Source organism: Hermetia illucens, chromosome 1 (assembly GCF_905115235.1).
Source record: "Hermetia illucens chromosome 1, iHerIll2.2.curated.20191125, whole genome shotgun sequence".
Classification (NCBI taxonomy): domain Eukaryota; kingdom Metazoa; phylum Arthropoda; class Insecta; order Diptera; family Stratiomyidae; genus Hermetia; species Hermetia illucens.
The window spans coordinates 62,197,842-62,216,568 of record NC_051849.1 but is presented as its reverse complement, the minus strand read 5'-3'; the positions used below and the strand labels follow the sequence as shown (position 1 = coordinate 62,216,568).

At 39.8% G+C, this 18,727-nt stretch overlaps 1 protein-coding gene across 1 annotated transcript in view; it reads right to left on the bottom strand.

The window, feature by feature from the left end:
• Positions 1 to 18,727, bottom strand: part of LOC119646811 (serine proteinase stubble) — an 83,214-nt gene that overhangs the window by 48,500 nt on the left and 15,987 nt on the right. The window contains exon 2 of the mRNA XM_038047412.1: positions 4,693 to 4,906. Coding sequence (XP_037903340.1) covers positions 4,693 to 4,906 — 214 coding nt within the window. The remainder of the gene's footprint in view (positions 1 to 4,692; positions 4,907 to 18,727) is intronic.

Below are 18,727 nucleotides of genomic sequence, written 5' to 3'. Positions count from 1 at the left end.
ATCTCGAAGAAAATGAATTAGTAGATTATGTAATTATGCAATTTGTACTTTAAACGTCTAAATATTTTTATCCCTAAACAGAAACAGCATAACCATAAATACAGGCCACACCGGGCTCGGAGTGAATCAACGTGTAAACGTTATTTTTTTTGTTTTGATCTCATTTCTTTTCTTTTTTTAAGCTTTTGTGTAAACAAAACCCTATTAAAATCGGTTTACTGTCTATCTGTTCGTCACATGCATTTTTCTCCGAGACTGTAGCAGCGATTAACACCATTTTTGGCGGAAAGGTGAGAACTGTGAACGCTGACGCATACATTGAATTACATCCTTCTACCTCGAATTTAAGGGGAGGTCCCCAAAAGAGGGGTATACATTTTTTTTACCAAATATAGTCATGTGGGGTATCAAATGAAAGTAGTAGTACGGTTAGTACTTTCCAAAGCAGATCTTACTTTTTAACATTATATTACGTGTTACGTACTAATGGGACAAATTCAGACTCAATTGTCTTTATAAAGGAAATACACAAAACCTTTCGTACTTGAAGTGTCCAGCTTGCGTTTTCCCGACTTGTTTTTATATTTTTTTCTTTGATTTGAATGAATATTCATTTTCATTTTACTTTTATATATTTTTTTTATTTTTTGAGTAGATGTATATAACATGAAATGTGAATAAATTCTTTTTTTTTTATTTGAGAACTTCCTCCCTCTCTCTTTCTCCTTGGCCCCGCAAAACCTTACTAGAGATACCCTCTAAATAATGGCCTGAGGATGTCAAGGATGGGAAAAAACCTTAGAGACCGCGGCTCAATAAATATCTGAGGCAGAAGAAACAATGATCAGGACTGTGATCCGTCGCGGATCTTCCCTCTCGATCACGGCACTCAGGTCCGGAGACTTACGCCTCCATGCGCGCGGTCGAGCTGTTTTTTTTTATAATTTCTAGTTTTAGTTTTAGTTCTGGTCTTCATCGTTTGGATGTCGCGATTTTTTGTTTGTGTTCTATTTTTAAATCCGGTGCGGACCCACGCATCTGTATAGACACGTTAATTTTGTTTTAATGACACGTGAGGGATCAAAGCGCTCAAAGGATACCCCCCCCCCCCCCATTCCTGAGCCTGGCTGGCGCAAAGGTGTGCAAGAACGTGTCGACCGAGCACTTTAGTGGAGCTTGTCGGCGGACCCTCACGGTCAATTTCGCCAACTTTTTAGGTTTCTGGGATAGCTCTTCCTACTAGGTCGTTTTCTAAGTTTATTACAAAGTATACCGCCATTTTCACCGCGCGCCGTTCATGCTCTTTCCCATTTCTCGACAGCCGCGTCCTTCCACCTTAACTGATCTCAGCTATTATAGGATAGTCAAGGTACGTTGCTTCAAATCCTCTTTATCTTGACGTGGGACCACCATGCTATATAAATAACATGCCCGAAAAGTACTGCTGAAAATAAGTCTTTTCATACTGGGAGATCTACAGTTCACCAGCTACTTAGGGTCCAACAGATGCTGGGAATTCAATATGGATGTGCATTTAATATTCGTTAAATTCAAACAGGGATATGATAGTATTAATCTACTCTAGTACTGTACAAAGTAATGCTTGATTTGGGAATAATAGCAAAACTGGTAAGCCTTACCAGAATTACAGGTCAAAGTCAATGATAGACTTCGGTAGATGCGTTTGAGGCAAGCAAGGAGATGGGCCGGCATCTCGACTGTTTAATCTGGCACTGGAGTAGCTTATATGAAGATTGCCTATGGATACAAAAAGCACGTCGCTCTGTAAGTTCTGCCAAATCATCGTATTTGCGTTTATATCACATCATGGCGCAATATTTCGACCAATGGTGAATCAGATACAACATGAGTTGTTTAAAATACTTGACGACAAAATAATCAAACTTCGGAATCTCAGTAGTATACCTAAAAGGGTACTCGAATGAAACAGAAGGACGAAGGCTGGTAGTAATTGCGAAAGCGATGGGCAAATCCTATAGACAAAAACAATGTATCACTACTTTGATTTCGAAATTGGAGGACACGTCGATGGATCGAGATAGATCGAGGAAGGATATCTCGAAAACCGAGGCCCGAAATGGGAGCCTTGCAGGCGAGGAAATCTTTAAAAAATCGTGGGTTCCATGTGAATATACGGCACCCTGAAACATCATGCAATATCATTATCACATTAAAGTGAATAGCCTGATGCAGTGAACGTATGTCCACTAAGCTAAATGGGTCTCGAAAAATCTACACAATTGAATTTCGAGACACGCCCAACAACGCCATCTGCTTAAATTTTATTACATAGGAAAACCACTAATTCATTCATAGCTGATACGCCCAACTTGAGGTTTTTAACTTCAACTTTAACTTTAACTTTCTCTTTGCGCCAAATATAAGTTACAGAGTGCAACAAAACCCGCAATGATTTTAACGAGCGAAAAGGCAATAAAATTGCATAGCTATTTTGCAAAATAACTGTTCCGCCAATAAGAGAACATCAGGAAATTTTAATGAAGTCAATTTTTCATTCAGTGTCATTTTCAATGCATTTAGTATATGTGAATGATTAATGGCAGTCATCTCCGAGCGTTTGTGCATTTTATCAAGTAATTACTGAATTTTGCATAATTTCACTTTTCCATTCTAATCAGCGATCCAATTTACATTCTGTGCTTCCTCTACCAAAAACAAAACCTTATTAAAATCGGTTCAGTGTCGGTCTGTCTGTCTGTCACAGGCACTTTTCTCAGAAACGGTTATACCCATTGACACGAAATTTGGTGAGAATTGGTGACCTGTGGACCCCCAGACATGCAGTGAGTGATATCCTTCTAAGTTTAACTTAGGAGGAGCGGGAAGGGGGGGGGGTCCATATACATGTAAAAGGGGGGTGTAAAAATTTTTCCGCCAAATGTAGTCATGTGAGGTATCAAATGAAAGGTCCTAGTTAATACTTTTCGAAGCCTCTCTTAGTTTTAAGATTTGTTAAAAAGGCGGGGAGTGGAAGGGGTGGAAAGTGACGATTTCTTTAACGGACCCATTCTCAGAAACTACTCAACCGAAAAATCTGAAAAAATCATGAAGCTGCCTCTATATGGTGCCCAGGCCTCAAAATACTCTCCATATCGATACCTGTTCAAATTAAGTTAATAATAGTATATTACCATATTTTTGCGAAAATTGGGTAAAACCCCCCTTAAGTTTATCTCAGAGTTATAAAAGTTGGTAGTAGTATAAAATATAATATGAAGCATATTATCTCTAAGTTTGACCAAAATCATACTATTAGTATCAAAGTTACAGTAGCTCAAATTTGTCTTTATCGTGTAAATTTACAACCCGAAGTTCTAAATCTGACATGCTAAATGCATATTCTTAACGGGCTACGTACAAATGGGATAGTTCTACACTCAAATATACTCAGACAAGAAGCAAACAAAACCTTTCATACCTGAAGCGCCCAGCCTCCGGTTTCCCGACTTGTTAAATTTTCACCAAATTTAAGCACGTCAAATAGCGGCAAAAAACATCGATTATTGCATACAATGGGGAGAAAGGCCGAAATGGATAGCTGCTGGGAAAGCAAGGTCAGTTTGCATTTACGATGCAACTCAAACGAGAAAACCTCAAAAAGAAGAAGATGTGATCTTTCACAACTATTAGAGCATATCCGACGTTAGTAAACAAATCTATACACTGTCCACTGGGAAGGTGCATTCGTCGTGCATGTGCAAATTGCCAACGAAACAAAGACGCTGCCGACTTAGTAACGGGTGTCAAAAAGTAAATTACCAAAATGGATGTAATTGTTTCCGTTGCATTGTATATGCACGAATATATCGCAGAACAATGCATACACCCAAATGCATCTAATGTGAAAATTGAAACCATTCCTCCTAGACAATTCTAGTGCCAGCTTCCTCAAGTACCAGCCACAGACCGCCGTCAATTCTGGTGAAGCATTAACGTTTGGAATTTGAAACAATTCCGACCGCTGCTTGTTGACTGGTACAACTGACTCCATATTTTTATGGTCATCTAGCCATAAGACTATATCAGATTTCGCTATGTGACATATTTGTAAGCGGAGATAAAGCGGAATCAAGATGGGAAAGTAGTGAGTGTTCGCTCGGTTATTTATGTTGCGGTCATGACAGTTACGTGAGAGAAAGTATTGCTTAACTCGTAAGTGTCTTCAGAGATTGCACAGTAAACAATAAGATGTTGAGTCATTTTCTTGTTATTCTGTCACATGTGAAACGCTAATTTGCTTCGCATGAGACTTGGGTGAGTCAAAACGACAAGGTAGAGATAATTTAAAGGGAAATATAGGCCATCATGGAAAGGAGTAGGACCCAATTAGAAGGGACCCATGCAGGCCGGGAGAATTTATAGGTACCTTCAAATTGGCTTCGAAATATGAAATTGTGATTGATGGATGCTGAAAAGTGGAGTTGGTATCTGGTCACCAAAGCGGGACGCTTTTTACTATCCTTGCATTCGAGCACTGTTTTGATGTTAAGGATGAATAATTTGTATTCTCATGAATCCAAAAAGCCACGATATTGAATCGGTGATGTTTTTTGATGAATCATACTGATGATGCGTAATAATCAGGTTTAAATTTTCAATCGATTATTAGTGTAAATATAAAGATAGTAATGTAAAACAAACGGTACTTACAATGCGCTAAACTAGGATTATTCACAAAAACTGGATTGGCTAGGGCTAGTTGAAATAAATTAAGAACTACTACGGCTACGGCGAAAAGTTGAAATCGAGGTCGATGCTGATAACAGTTCCCAAGATGCAAACTTGAAGAGGGTCGTTGATTACTGCCTAAATCACTACTACGTACTTTCGACGATGTTTTTGATTTTCTCCGACTCGTCAACATCTGAAAATAACGAACAAAGAAATTTCCAAATTACTTTCTATACACATTGCATATTCTATTGTTAGAATGGAATCCACACAAGAAAAGCATTTTAACTATCGCGAAGATCTTCTTAGGTACTAAATAGTAAGCAGAGATAACTGCAAAGTCAATGACCAGTTGGCAAGGTGGAGCGCATGAAGACGGATTACCAATTGCTTTCTATTGTTGCCACGATTCTTAGAAAAAGTGACAAAAAGTGAAAGAATCCGAGACAATGGTATCGATTGTATCTTTAAAAACGAAAATATGAAATTGAGAAATTGTATTTTAACCATGAAAGAAAGATGAATGACCTTTCGGTAAATATTTTAGGCTTTTACCGGTGGCGAGGTTAGAATGGATCGTCTAGTGACTTTCGATACTTGTAAGAATTATTTAGATAAAAGCACATGATATCGGATTATGTCGGATATATGTACAATTATGATTTCTTGTTGTCAAATTTATTTGAAATGCAAATAATCATCTCAAAGTTATAAAGAAATACATATGTCAGTTGCGGGTATTCTCAGGTAATCGGACCTCGAAAATTGCATTTTGGACATATGTATAAGTCGTGAAAGTGTAAGGTTTTCCAGTATTATTGAAGAGTGCAGTCATAAATTAATGTAGATAATAATAATAATATTATCAAATGCAATGTATTAAAACTACAACACGATATAGTTGTCAAAGCAATAAAGTAATTACAGGACAGAGGAGTTTCTGGGGCAGGTACAGGTATGCCGAAAGGAAGAAGAAGGTGGCTATTGTACATACTCCTATACTCTCCTTCAATTTAACAATTTAACATTACAAACAAGTAAAAATAAACGAGAGTCTGAACGCCATTTTCAGCGATAATTCTTCTGTGCTAGTCCCATTTTTATTCGTAGCGAGAAGTATTCCCCCTGGCATTCTTTGGCCAAAAAGCTAGTGATATTTAGATACACTCACGACAGCTTTCTCTGCGTTTTCCTCCGTGAAGTTGCATTTGATATCCATGTTCTTAAGTCCCGTGTGCCCGGATCTATATAATACACCCCAGGGCTGAAAAGCTGTCGTACCAAATGCAACGTATTCAGTTTCAATTGAAGACAGCGCGATTCATGTTTGCCTTCGCATGACCCAAAGTGCATTGCTATTATTAATTTGAACCCATAGACAAGGAATTCTGAAGTCGACTTCCTATCAGGCTCGCTACCGAAGTTTACGTATGTGCAGCATATCAGTAGTCCGAGGTAGTCTTTCTTTTTTCAAGGACCTAAACCATAGTTTCTCCTAAGTAGCATAGCCCCGGCTTTAATGCTTTCTACTTCGGCTTGTTTATTTTATGTCGAAAAGTTTACTGCTGGGCTCAGATGAGGCCTTATAATTGTCAATATGTTTGAAAGACGTCTAACTAGTTCTTGATTGGGTCTTTCTTCATTAAATATTTGCCTAGTCCAATACAAGCATCTTCGCCTCAATTACCGCAAGATGCCGTCCATTGTCTTTTATAGTCAGCCAACACTTAGAACCGTAGAGAGCGACAAAGTGAATGGCACGACGATTACAAAGAACGCCAGTTGTGGAACGCCACCTCACCCAAATTTGCTGACGCGGGAAGTAACTGGTTGATAACATTGATCCAAAATATTTAAATAGCTCGGTTCTGAGCAGATAACTGCCGCTGATATTACCTGTTTCATTAGGATCGACTTTGAAGTTTTCTATTTTATTCAGATTCATTTTCAGACGTGTTGTATGAAGTGATCATTCCATTTTTGAACTAGTGATCGAGACCAGCTTTGCTAGGAGACGCTAGGAAAAGATTATCTACATACAGCAGTGTATAGGACGCTGGATGTTGGATGTCCAAGCGCAAGAGGTATTGCCGTTTGTGTGGCCTTCTCTAGAGCCAGAAATATAATGTGTTTCTCACGGTGTTTCGCTATCAATAACCGGGTAGCGCGTGTTATGTCAGTGGTTCCGCAGTTCTTGATAAACCCGGCTTGATTCATGCTTATTTGAACCATGTCGTGAACACGGTTGCCAAGAATGCGTTTAAAAACCTCCATGCTATGGAACAGCAATCGGATCGCATGGCAATTTGAACATTCCGCTTGAATACTTTTCTTCTTCCATATTGGAACAGTGGTGTTTTTTGCAAGTCAGATCTTCCTCAATAACCCGATTGAAGAACTCATGAAGTCATAGTTTTTCGTTTAGTGTGGTTCCCAAATATTTGACCTCTGTTGCAACTTGTTCAAAAATGGAATGATCGCGTCATGCAAGACGGTCTCAGATTGAATTAAACAAAACTGAATTTTCGACGACCGATCCCCATGAAACAGGCACAATCATTGTCAGCCGCAGTGATCTGCCCAGAACTGAGCGATTTAAATACCTCGGGTCAACGCTATCAGCCAATGGAGAACTGTGTTATGAAATTGCTTTACGCATTAACGCGACCATTATGAAGTGGCGTTCCACAACTGGTGTTCTTTGTGATCGACGTATCAACGAACGTGTTAAATCGAAAATTTACCGCAATGTCGTCCGTCCAGTCGCTCTCTATGGTTCTGAGTGTTGTCCGACTATAAAAGACAATGAACGGCGTCTTGCGGTAATGTAGATGAAGATGCTACGTTGGACTTGTGGCGTCACACGTTTAGATCACATCCGAAATGAGGATATCCGCGATCGTTATGGGGTTGCACCGATCGTGGAAAAGTTGCGAGAGAGGCGTCTTCGATGGTATGATCACGCAATTCTTGCAAACGAGAATTCACTTGCCAAGATTGGTTTGAACATCGAAGTCGATGGTAAACGACCAAAAGGCAGACCTAAACAACGGTGGCTTGATACGCTAGATGGGGATTTGAAAGCCTCGAGATTGCACCCAGATCTGGCATTTGATAGAGCCAAATGGCGAAACCGATCACGACGAGCCGACTCCGCTTGTGAACGGGACAAAGGCTGAAGAAAAAGAAGAAGTTGCTAGTTTCACTGCCGTGCATGTAATCTATTAGCTGTCATGTGATCAAATTTGCGCTTCTTAGTGAATGGTACTATATTTGCCTTCGGTTGGATTTACCAGCTCGCCTTCCCGCACCAGGTACAAGTGATTCTTAGTGAATTTTGGATTCACACTAAGCTACAGTGTTGGGTCCAAGTTCTTTGCTTTCCAGACCCCAGATGCGATGTCATCAGGTCCTATTTCTCTCTCCGATTGCATTCATTTCACTGCTTTCTCGGCTTTTGTCGCACTGGCAGTTCTTGCGGAAGTGGGGATGAGCAGTTTCTTTCGTTAAAATCTGCTCGAAGTATTCACTAAATCCATCCGTCACAGCTCGTCGATCGGTAAGTAAAGTACCGTTCTTGTCATCAACAAAGCAATAGTGTTCCGTGCCTTATGCCCATTGATGTTGCGTCTCGAGAGTCCATTTTATCGCAAAGATTTTTGTAATGGACCATCCAATAACAGCGACTGTTTTCTTTGCTTCCTGGCTGGCATTGTTGTATATTTATCAATTGGCCATCGTCTCATCAGCTGGCTTCTGATTTTCGATTGTTTGTGTTTCAATTGTTAAGAAAACGTTATTAAAATCCATTCTCGGAGTAATACGCGGTACCTGCTGGGGATTGTCATAAAGGCGCTGGACGCTCTTAGTGCCAGCAAGCGATACGTCAGGTTTGCCCTTTACTGATTGCTTCCTGCCAGGCCGATTGTTTATTGGGGCTCGGTAATAAAATTAGTTTCCGCCTCTATTAAATGGACTTATAAACCAGTCTTGTTTGGCTCTGACAGTAAATTCATGGACACTACTGGGAACTGCATTAGAACCGGTAGCTTTATTATCACCAATTCTCCCGTAAGTCTCTGCAAGCAGCTTTTCAGTTACCTCAGCTATAATGAAGACATTCACCTTGCTGTAAAGCCTACCTCGGCGATTTATCCATGCTTCCTGTTTCGCAATGAAACGTGGTCTTGCTCGGTGTCTTTTGTAGATCGTTAATGCTCGAAACATGTAGTCCCCAACTTCTTTTTTTTTGTTTTACCAACAGATAGACCGCTTGTTCGTAAGAATTCACCACCTCAGCATGACAGCTTTGCTTGTTTTCCTTGAACGTTTTATTATTTCTGCTACATTTTCTGAAAAGGCACCATTGGTATCAAGGGCCCCAACAGAACCTTTACAAACGGATTCTCTCCAAACATTTTCGTGGACGAATCTTGGCCCATTTGCGATCTGGAGAAGAATTAACTGATGATCACTATAAATATAGTACAAATTAACCAGACCATTTTCTCCGCTAATATGAATGCACTGTTTGCAACGACCATAATAATATTATCAAAGGAGACCACAATGAGTCTATAAAAAAACTATTGGGCCCTTTAGTGGTCATAGTATACTTACAACCTATTGTACACGGTCAACGAATATAGCCGACAGGAACTTTATTATGTTCCCTAATTCTAAGTATTTCATTCTGACCTTTTAACCTACCCTGAACAAGTGCCCCAGAACATGTAAGGAGGTTTCGTCACTCTTGTCACAGATCTCCTTAGCTTCCACAGATGATAATTTATCCTGCAGTTACCCGTGAATATTCCTACTACGATCCGGAGTATCTTCTTGGTGAAGTTTAAACAGTTTTCTGGGCGCTTGGCGTCTTATCACCCATGAGCACCCTAGACTGTTCCATTCGTGTAGATCCACCCAATGCAGGACTCCAATCTATGTTGGGTCATCCCTGCTTCTGTCCTGGCCAGCTCGTCTGCTGCCTCATTGCCATTTAACCCAATGTGGCGTGGAAGCCAAAGTATTCATATCTTACTGAGCGAGCCGAGCATTTTCAGTCTGTTAAGGCATTTCCATACCAGTCTAGAATTCACCTGGTTGAACCCCTTAAGTCCCCTGAAGTCCCTTAATGGCCGCTTGGCTAGCAGTTAGAATAGTAATGTTCTGCTCCTATAGTTCCTTTCACTGTTGAAGGAGGCATGTCTATCTATGGCCTATTTTTTCGCGTAGAATATACTATTATGTATGCTTACCCATTGATTTAAAGTATATTTTCCTACACACACAAGTCTTTGAAATTTGTACAACTTCATGGCCACCGGGCTAATTTCAGTTCTACGTAGAATACTCCAAATATTATCTTCCTCCTAATCGATGAAGAGAAGGTGAAGCCAAGATCTAAACTCCACACACTGTTTTAAAATGATCCTTAGGGTGTAGATATGGTCAATACAAGAGAACCCGAGGCGGAAACTAGCCTGCTCTCTGTCGATCAAGCTTTTAAGACGTTCTTTGACACTTTCCAGGATTTTTTCAGATATTATCTTTGCGACGGTAGAGCACGCGCTGATACCTCTCCAATTGTCATACTCAACACGAGTCTCCTTCTTTGGGATTTGGACGATCATCTCCTTCTTCCACTCTTTAGAAAAAGTTTCAGATTCCCAAAATTTCCATACGAGTGGGAGCTACAGATATTCAGAAACAGCAGGTGTAAATAACTCGGGTGAGAGAAACCGCCAAGCCCAGCGGTTTTAGTCCATTTGAGTGCATTGATCACCACAATGATTTCTTCTCTTCTGCTTGGAGGAACAGTCCGTATCTGCACGTTGCGCTGAGAAGCCATTTCATCCTCGCGGATGGGATACTGTTAAGAACCGAAGTGATGTTGCTCATCATCTTGAGTGTGAAGTCGACTGTTGACGTCCTTCACATGATCATCGGAAGATTTGCGATCACATAGAAACTCTTTCGTGATGTGAAATACATTTCTGGCATCTTGCGTTTCCCAACAATTGCAATAGCGATTTCTTTTTTATCACGACAGTCAATAAATCTTTCAGTCCTCTCCGTTCACCAATCTGTTTCCACGATTTCGCAATCAACCAACTCTTACGACACCCCTTCGGGACTTAATCGACGACCTGCGTTGCACTCGTCGTAAGAGTATTCTTGATGGCGGCCCTATGTTCATTGATATGCACAAACGAGCTACTCAGTGTATGTTCCATTTGATCAGCAAGATAGTTCACCCACTGTCGGGCGATGTCGGGATCGTACAGGCTATCGATGTTGAGCATACGGCTCGCAGGGCTCCAGCCTTACCAGAACTGGCGAATGCAACACCCATGCGAAAGTAAACGACCGTCAGATGGTGATCTCTTTCGAGGCCAATGTCAGTGATCCTCTTATTATGCACATCGAGAACACAACTCTAAAATCTATTTCTGACCGCAACTTGTCCGTCTGGTAGCTCATAATGTATTGGTGAGTTGAAAGCCAACTGATCTTATGGCAGACTCTGCGATCCAACAGTGTACCACTAATGCGCGGCGGTGGAATCCGCAAAACTCGCACTATTATCGTGACGATCGTCAAGATTAAGATCAAGATTCCCCATCATCCGAGCTTTGTTTTGTCAGAGTCTGCTTTAGCATTCAGGTCGCCCATCAAGATGACAGTGACACTTTCATGAAGCCTCTCCTGAATTGCGCTTAGTTGCTCGTAGAAAACATCCTTCTCCATTATAACGCAAGTCTCCATTGGTGCATAGCATAATGCAATTGTGACGCTCCGCAACCTAGACCGGAATCCGTCAATCGAAAGTCTCTCAGAAACCGGCCCGCAGGTAAAATGAGCCCGCATATTGGTAGCCATCAGAAATGACTTGACACTGGATTCGGGCCTACTACCACTCGGGTTTGCAGAATACAGAAGTCCATTGCCATATGTATGGCAAGAGAGAAGTAGTAATCTCTAGAGTCCCAACATCTTACTTCACTTAGGCCCAAAATGTCTGACTTACATCGATACCGTGGCTGAAAATCATGCGCACATTCCAGAAACCACTCATAGTGTGTTTTCGGTAGCCAAAAGTTTTCAACGTATGGTTAGTATCTATCTGAGGCATTAGCGACGTTGCGGTAATAGTATAACTTCGAAATTGCCAGGTAGCTAGCCCACTAACTTTCATCACAGCAAATCGCCTTTTACAAGGGGAAGATAACTGTTAGTGTATTTTTAAACCCCAATTGGCAGCGGCATCCGCTAACGATATTGACATGTTGGCCCGGCCTTCTCCCGACCCAAGAAGATACTGATTAAAATGTGTATTACAGCAAAGTGGGCCGGACATCAATGAAAACCAAAAGAAGATTGTGATGCAGAAAATAGACGCCTCCCACCCAGAATACTACTATTGGTGAATGTAGAAAAATTTAGAATTGTCGATAATTTCACATACTTGGTAGTAAGCTATCAAAGGATGCAATGAAATTAACGAAATAAAGGCATAAATCCAGCCGACGACCGAAACTTACTACACGGTTCTCCCCACTTTAAAGTAGCAATGTGTATACGACGCGACGTCGCGATGGTTGAGGGGATAGATCTGTCTCCCAGTCTCGCTGCTCTAGGTTCGAATCCCAGTCATCATGGGTGTCTGTATTCGGCTTGTATTTGTCTCACTACTGTGAGCTTAGCATTTCATCATCATCATCAGCGGCGCAACAATCGGTACCCGGTCTAGGCCTACCATAGTAAGGAACTCGAGACACCCCGGTTTTGCGACACAACATGTGATGACAGCGAAACTGAAGCACAATGTGATTGTGTGGATACTCTATACTCCACCAAGGAGAGAACAGGGAACACTTATGTATACACCGGAAGATTGAGCGCGACCCATCTATAAAATGGTCATCAGATCTGTGCTAGCCGCTGGGGAGTGCCAACTGCACGTACTCAAGGACGACGATCAGACCCGAGTCTGCAAGGGACTCATCTGAAGACCTCGCATTCACTGATATGAAAGTTGAGTTTGTCCTCAGTATAAACCAATACCGTTATGCCAATCTTGGTGGGACTCTGATGGTGGTCTCCAAATCCACCGTGGGATTATGCCTACACGGCAGGTGCTCGCGTTTGACCCCTAAGACTTACATAAGCCTTGTGCTTCTCCACCATGAGCTGTTTCAAGTCAAGCCATTAGGGAGTGCCATCCGATCAGAGTTTGCAAGGGACTTATGTGAAGTGGCCCGTGTCACGAAGCTTCACCCTACGTTATTTGGCACCATGATCCAGAAATCTTAACTAGAATGCGACTACAACCACGCCATTGGGCTGGTCATCTATTATATATGAAGGCTGCAAAAATACCCAAAAGGGTATTGAAGGTGAAAGTTTGAGAAAGAGGTAGTAAACTGAGGGAATATGGGATGACCCAGTAGACGCCGATAATAAAATGCCATTAAGGGTCAGAAATTGCAGGATACGGTCGCTGGGCCGGAGAATTCGTTGGCAAATGTTGAAAGGGGGTCAAGGTTCAAAATGAACTGCAGCGCTGCAAAGAAGCCATAATAGAAGTGCAAATATTGGGATCTCATGATGGGTAATGTACCTGTATTCCTACTGCAAAAACATCTGATCTAAACACAAAGAAAAAAATAGATCCTGTTATGGGAATAAACAGACATTTCTAATTATATACTACACGAGCCTCTTCTGTATCAAATTTCATAAATTTTGAACTTAAGCAAACTTCTTTTAACCCATCATTCTACTATACTTAATTCGGCAAGATATTTATGGTCAATCAGAATCAGCGCTATTCGTTCTTTTATTTTTCTGAATTTAAGACTTCAAACAAGACTTGCGTTCGAAAACCAAAACGGGAATACAAAAGTGGCCATTCAAATCGATTTGCAATTTTTTCAGGTCAAGCCTGGGGAGGATGAAATATTTCGACTCAGTGAGACTTGCCGGAATTTCGTATTGTGTACATAATTTCTACATACAAACGTGTGTGGAGTTTAAGATTAGCGTCTGCATATTAAAATTGAGATAATCTAAGACATTAAGGGGAGTCAACGACATCTATTGCAATGATAATACGAGCAAAGTGCTGTTTGGAGGATGATCTGACGAATAGCAAATAGTTAAATGACAATTGGCTCACATTATTTCTCCAATCCTGGCTTCTGATTTGTCATTGTTTACCTGACCGAATAGAAATAACAACCTTCGATATGTTAATCCGAAGGTCAATAGCAACCGAGTCAAGAAAAAGGTTAGAAACTTTAAACTTACCTAAAATTCAGAAGATGGATACTCAACTGTCGTTGCAAGTTTGCTTGGTTGAACCCCCTTAAGATACATGCACGAGCACATATTCGTACACTCATATGGATACGTATGTGAACCCAAAACTCTTGAAATATCCGTCATTATTTGAATAAGCTAAAAATTTTCCAGTGTGTTTGGACAAAGTGAAAACGAAAATCCATACCTGGCCGTAACTTCTTAAAATGTAGGACAGAACCAGCTTTGCTTCGCCCGTACTTTCTCCCATTTCAGTTACTAATTGATTGACATAACTTTATTCTACTTTGGTGTTACCTTTTGTATATTTTCGCTTCTCAGCAGTAGGGAGCGAGGTAGTAACATAGCGTGCAATTTTTTCATATTATTTCATATAATAGTAGTACTTTTTGGAGGAACGAGCGAATGTTTCTCGATTGGTATAAAGATTTGGTCTCATTATTTGCTCCGTAAGCAGATTTAAAAAGCTCAGACCAATTTACGTTTTTTCTTTATTTCTTTTTGAATCTTTGATTTTTAGATGGATTTTGCAAAGTAGCCACAGCAGCACCAGCAAATCTAATAGCAAAATATAATCTTTTAAAAACAGCACAAATTGGTCTAGACGGAATAAATCTGTTCAGATTTATTAAGTTTAGAAATGAGAGTTTAGAATTAAGTGGAGTGCATATCACCAATTTCATGTGATTAATTTATCTGGATTTTCCAAGTATACTCTTCCAATGATAGTAATTTTTTTAGTCAGAGGTGGATAGGATTTGTTGCCTATTAAGATTAAGACAGAATAGGAAGCGTAAAATGGTTTCTGAGTCATATGATGGAGAATAAAGTCGAATACATACTCCTTTTCCTGTTTAATAATTAACATTACTAGGAACAGGATACACAAAAGACAAGACAGAGGACCGCAAATGTTGAGAGGACGGAAAACACATGCTTCAGTTTGCAAATGGGAAGGAGCAGCTAACTGAAAAAAGATACAGCAATATCGCATTGAGAGGCCAAATATACAGTGTGTTATGAGAAGGAAATGATAAAATCAACCGAAAATGAAACAACTTTGCCGTTACCGCATTAGGTTTTTTGTTCGAGGATTCTATGCTATTCTAGATTAGTTTCCGAACAATTCAACGTTCCAACAGGCAACGTCTGATGAGTTTCATCTGTCCAAAAGCGTAGTCGCCTAAATTTTTTCGCTTTGGGTGTATACCTAAAAAGAGATCATGGATCGGAGAAGTGGGAGAAAGTTTCAGTTCAGAAAAAAAAGGATGCTCGTTGGGTAAAATTTGATGATAACAGAGCCCCTAAATGTGAAACCCCATTAACTCTTCCATCATTAACCGTTGAAATCCATTTAGCTTGTGTTTTTAGACAATACATTTAAATGCTTCCAAACAGAATCTTTCCCTATACCAGCTTAGTTTTCTTCGTGCTAACTTCCTTTGCCTTCATGTTCAGCGTGGGGCTGCGCTTTCATCAAAAGAGATGCATGTAACCACGAAATGCAGGGTTGTTAAACTAGCTTCATAGTCAAGCGTACACTTGGTACGAATAGGGACTTTGCTCTAACTAGGCCAGCTTACGGACAATGGATCAGGCTAGTGAAATATGAACTGGCTTGAAGTGGGTTTTAACTGCAGATTCGACGAGTAGAGAAGTCATCTGGAATTAAATTATGGCATTTGGCTAGCAAGCAAACTTTCTAGCCACTTACTTACTACAATATCATAATTGCTGTCACTATAAATAGTGGGATTTTTTGGAAATATTATCAGCCAAAAGAAGACAGACAGCAAGCTGTTACTTCGTTTTGATTACTATCAATCACACCTAGATTTCCTTTGGGGCAAATGACGGTTGTCGCTGGTTTCCTTCTGTATTACCATTGGTAAATTGTAAAAACGCATAACACTTGAAGTAAACTTTTATTGTAGGGCCTGGTATATACAATATAAAGATGCTAGATTGAATGAATAAGGAACCGTATGGAGTGGCTGCTGTCACTATTCGGAAATTGTGGCCCACATGATTCTCGATCCGGATTTGTTTTTGGATTCCGTTAGTAACACCACCACTGCACTGCTACTATCACGGTATCGTCATTTTAGCGATTACAGGGTAGTCATTAGTTCTAGTTGAGTTTTAGGGATACTATGAGTACCGTGAATCTTATCGTAGCTTTAACGCATTATGCTTAAAATCACATCAGTGAAATAAGTCCATGTGGTGAAATAATTATAAAGGAATGGCTCAAAAATGCAACCTCTCTACGGGTACTCGGTTACGAAACAGTTGTAGAATAAGTAAAACTAGCAAAGATTATCTGATAGTTTGTGATTGGAAGGTTTATCATTCATTCTATGAGTCAACAGTGGAGCCTTAAAGGGATCATCCAGCGTGAAGGCCGTTTTTAGAAATTTTTTGTGAAGAACTGGATAATGATACAAAGACGAATTTTTCACCATAGATTTACTAATATCTTGAGCGTGCATAGTAATTTTTCCAGCCCGATCGCATAGTCCGTTATTGGAATACAGAGCAATTTATAAATCCATCTCCAAAAAAATGTGTTTTCTGTTGCCCCGCCAGAGGGCGCTGTGAACATCCTAAAGAAAAAGTGCAAACGGTATTTTAACGTGCGGACTTAACTACAGTCCATAAACTAGGATTATTAAAAAATATTAAAAGCTAAATTTTTGGTGCCGTGTTAAACTTTTTTTTATGAATTTTGGTGTTTTTTCACGGCTCCTTCAATGAATAAAAAAAAACTACTGAATGAATCGCAATTATCCGCATTTAGAAAGTAGAATGCGATTTTTAGCCATAAAACCTTAACTGGCCATTAAGCTGCTATACCTAGTCCATAAACCTTAGGTTTCTTGATGAAACACAAGTAAAGTTTGGCATCAATTCCTATGATTTTAGCGGAGTCATTCGAACGTCATTTGGACCGAGAAATACGCGCGTTATTACCGCGATCGTCGTAAATCTGCCATGTGACTTATTACGTGTTTAACACTATAATTTCCGAACAACTCCGAATATCAAAAAATCACTTTGCCCATATATTCTAAACTATATCTGGATACAATTGATGTAAAAAAAAATCGATTTCGCGGATCCGACACACGGGATGACCCCCTTAAATGAAACAGTTCCTATTCTTCCTGTTATCCTTTGAAACTTTTGCTTTCATTCATCGATTATCGAAGTTAACGTTACTAATTGCTATAGACATGCAATAATTTTCGTCGCTTTTACGACCATTTTCAATTAGGCCAGGGAAATATTGAAGCTCTTAAAATTTACCAAAACAGACAATAATTGAAATTTTCCTTTTTGAATGTATTTGAAAAGGTTTGCATTTTAGTCAATACATATCTTCTTGAATCATACTGAACACAGAATTTCATAGAAAATCTGTATTTTGCTCTAAGTTATCGCTAAGTTTACCTTATTAAAGTCGATTCAATGTCTGTCTATCTGTTTACCACATCCAATTTACTCGAAAACAGCCTAGCGTATGAAATTTGGTCAAAAAATATTCAATATTCATATATGAAAACCTTTGTATGCAGCGAATCACACTGGGTTTAAGGGAGGCCTTTATCCATATATACGAAAGTATGGCGTAAATATTTGTTCCCAAAATATGGACATGGGGAAAAGGTTGATTCAGTACTTTTTAAAACTTCCAACATTAAGTGGTGCGTCGGGAAATTATCTAAGACTAAAAATGGCTACATCATATCCATGAAATCTAGGCATCAAAATAAATCCTATTTCGATACCTACTGAAATGAAATCAATAATTGACTAGATTTTAGGAATTAAAAGGAGGCGATGCTTAAATTTTATTTATAAATACCAAATTAGTTTTTCACCGGATATAGTCGTGTAGGATACTTTCCGCAGTTTGTTCAAATAAACTTACTAATAGTATATTACCAACTTTTAGAAATAGACTGAAAAACTCCCCTTAAGTTCAGCCTAGGAGTACTAAATTTTGCACATAGAAGACAGTTTCGTACATACAAATGCCAAGTTTTATGGAAATCCGTATCAAAGTTATAGCAGCTCAAACTTGACTGAAGAATCTACTTCTCTCCAGCCCTTTTTAAGGTTTTGTGTGAAACAAAACCTTATTAGAATCGATTCGATGTCTGTCTGTCCGTCTGTCTGTCTGTCTGTCTGTCTGTCTGTCCGTCTGTCTGTCTGTCTGTCTGTCTGTCTGTCACAGCCGATTTATTCGGAAACGGCTGAACCGATTGTCACGAAAATTAGTAGGAGTATGTAATCTGCCGTTCCCTTTACATGCAGCAACTGACGCCATTTTGCGTTAAGTTTAAGGGGGCCTCCCCATACATGTAAAAGGAGGGTGCAACATTTTTTCTCATAAAATGTGGCCCTGTGGGGTATCAAATGAAAGGTCTCAATTAGTACTTTTCGAAACTGGTTCAATATTTGATATTGGGTGAAACATAGGGGAGTGAGGGTTCAAAATATGACCCCCAAAAAGTGTAACAGGTCTCGTTCTCAGAACCTATCCAACCGAAAAATCTGAAACAAATCTCAGTAGTGCATCTCTACCAAATCTAGGCCTCAAAATATATCTGGTTCCGATATCTGCACAAATAAAGTTAATAATAGTATATTTCCACATTTTAGAAATTTACCCGGCACCCCTCTT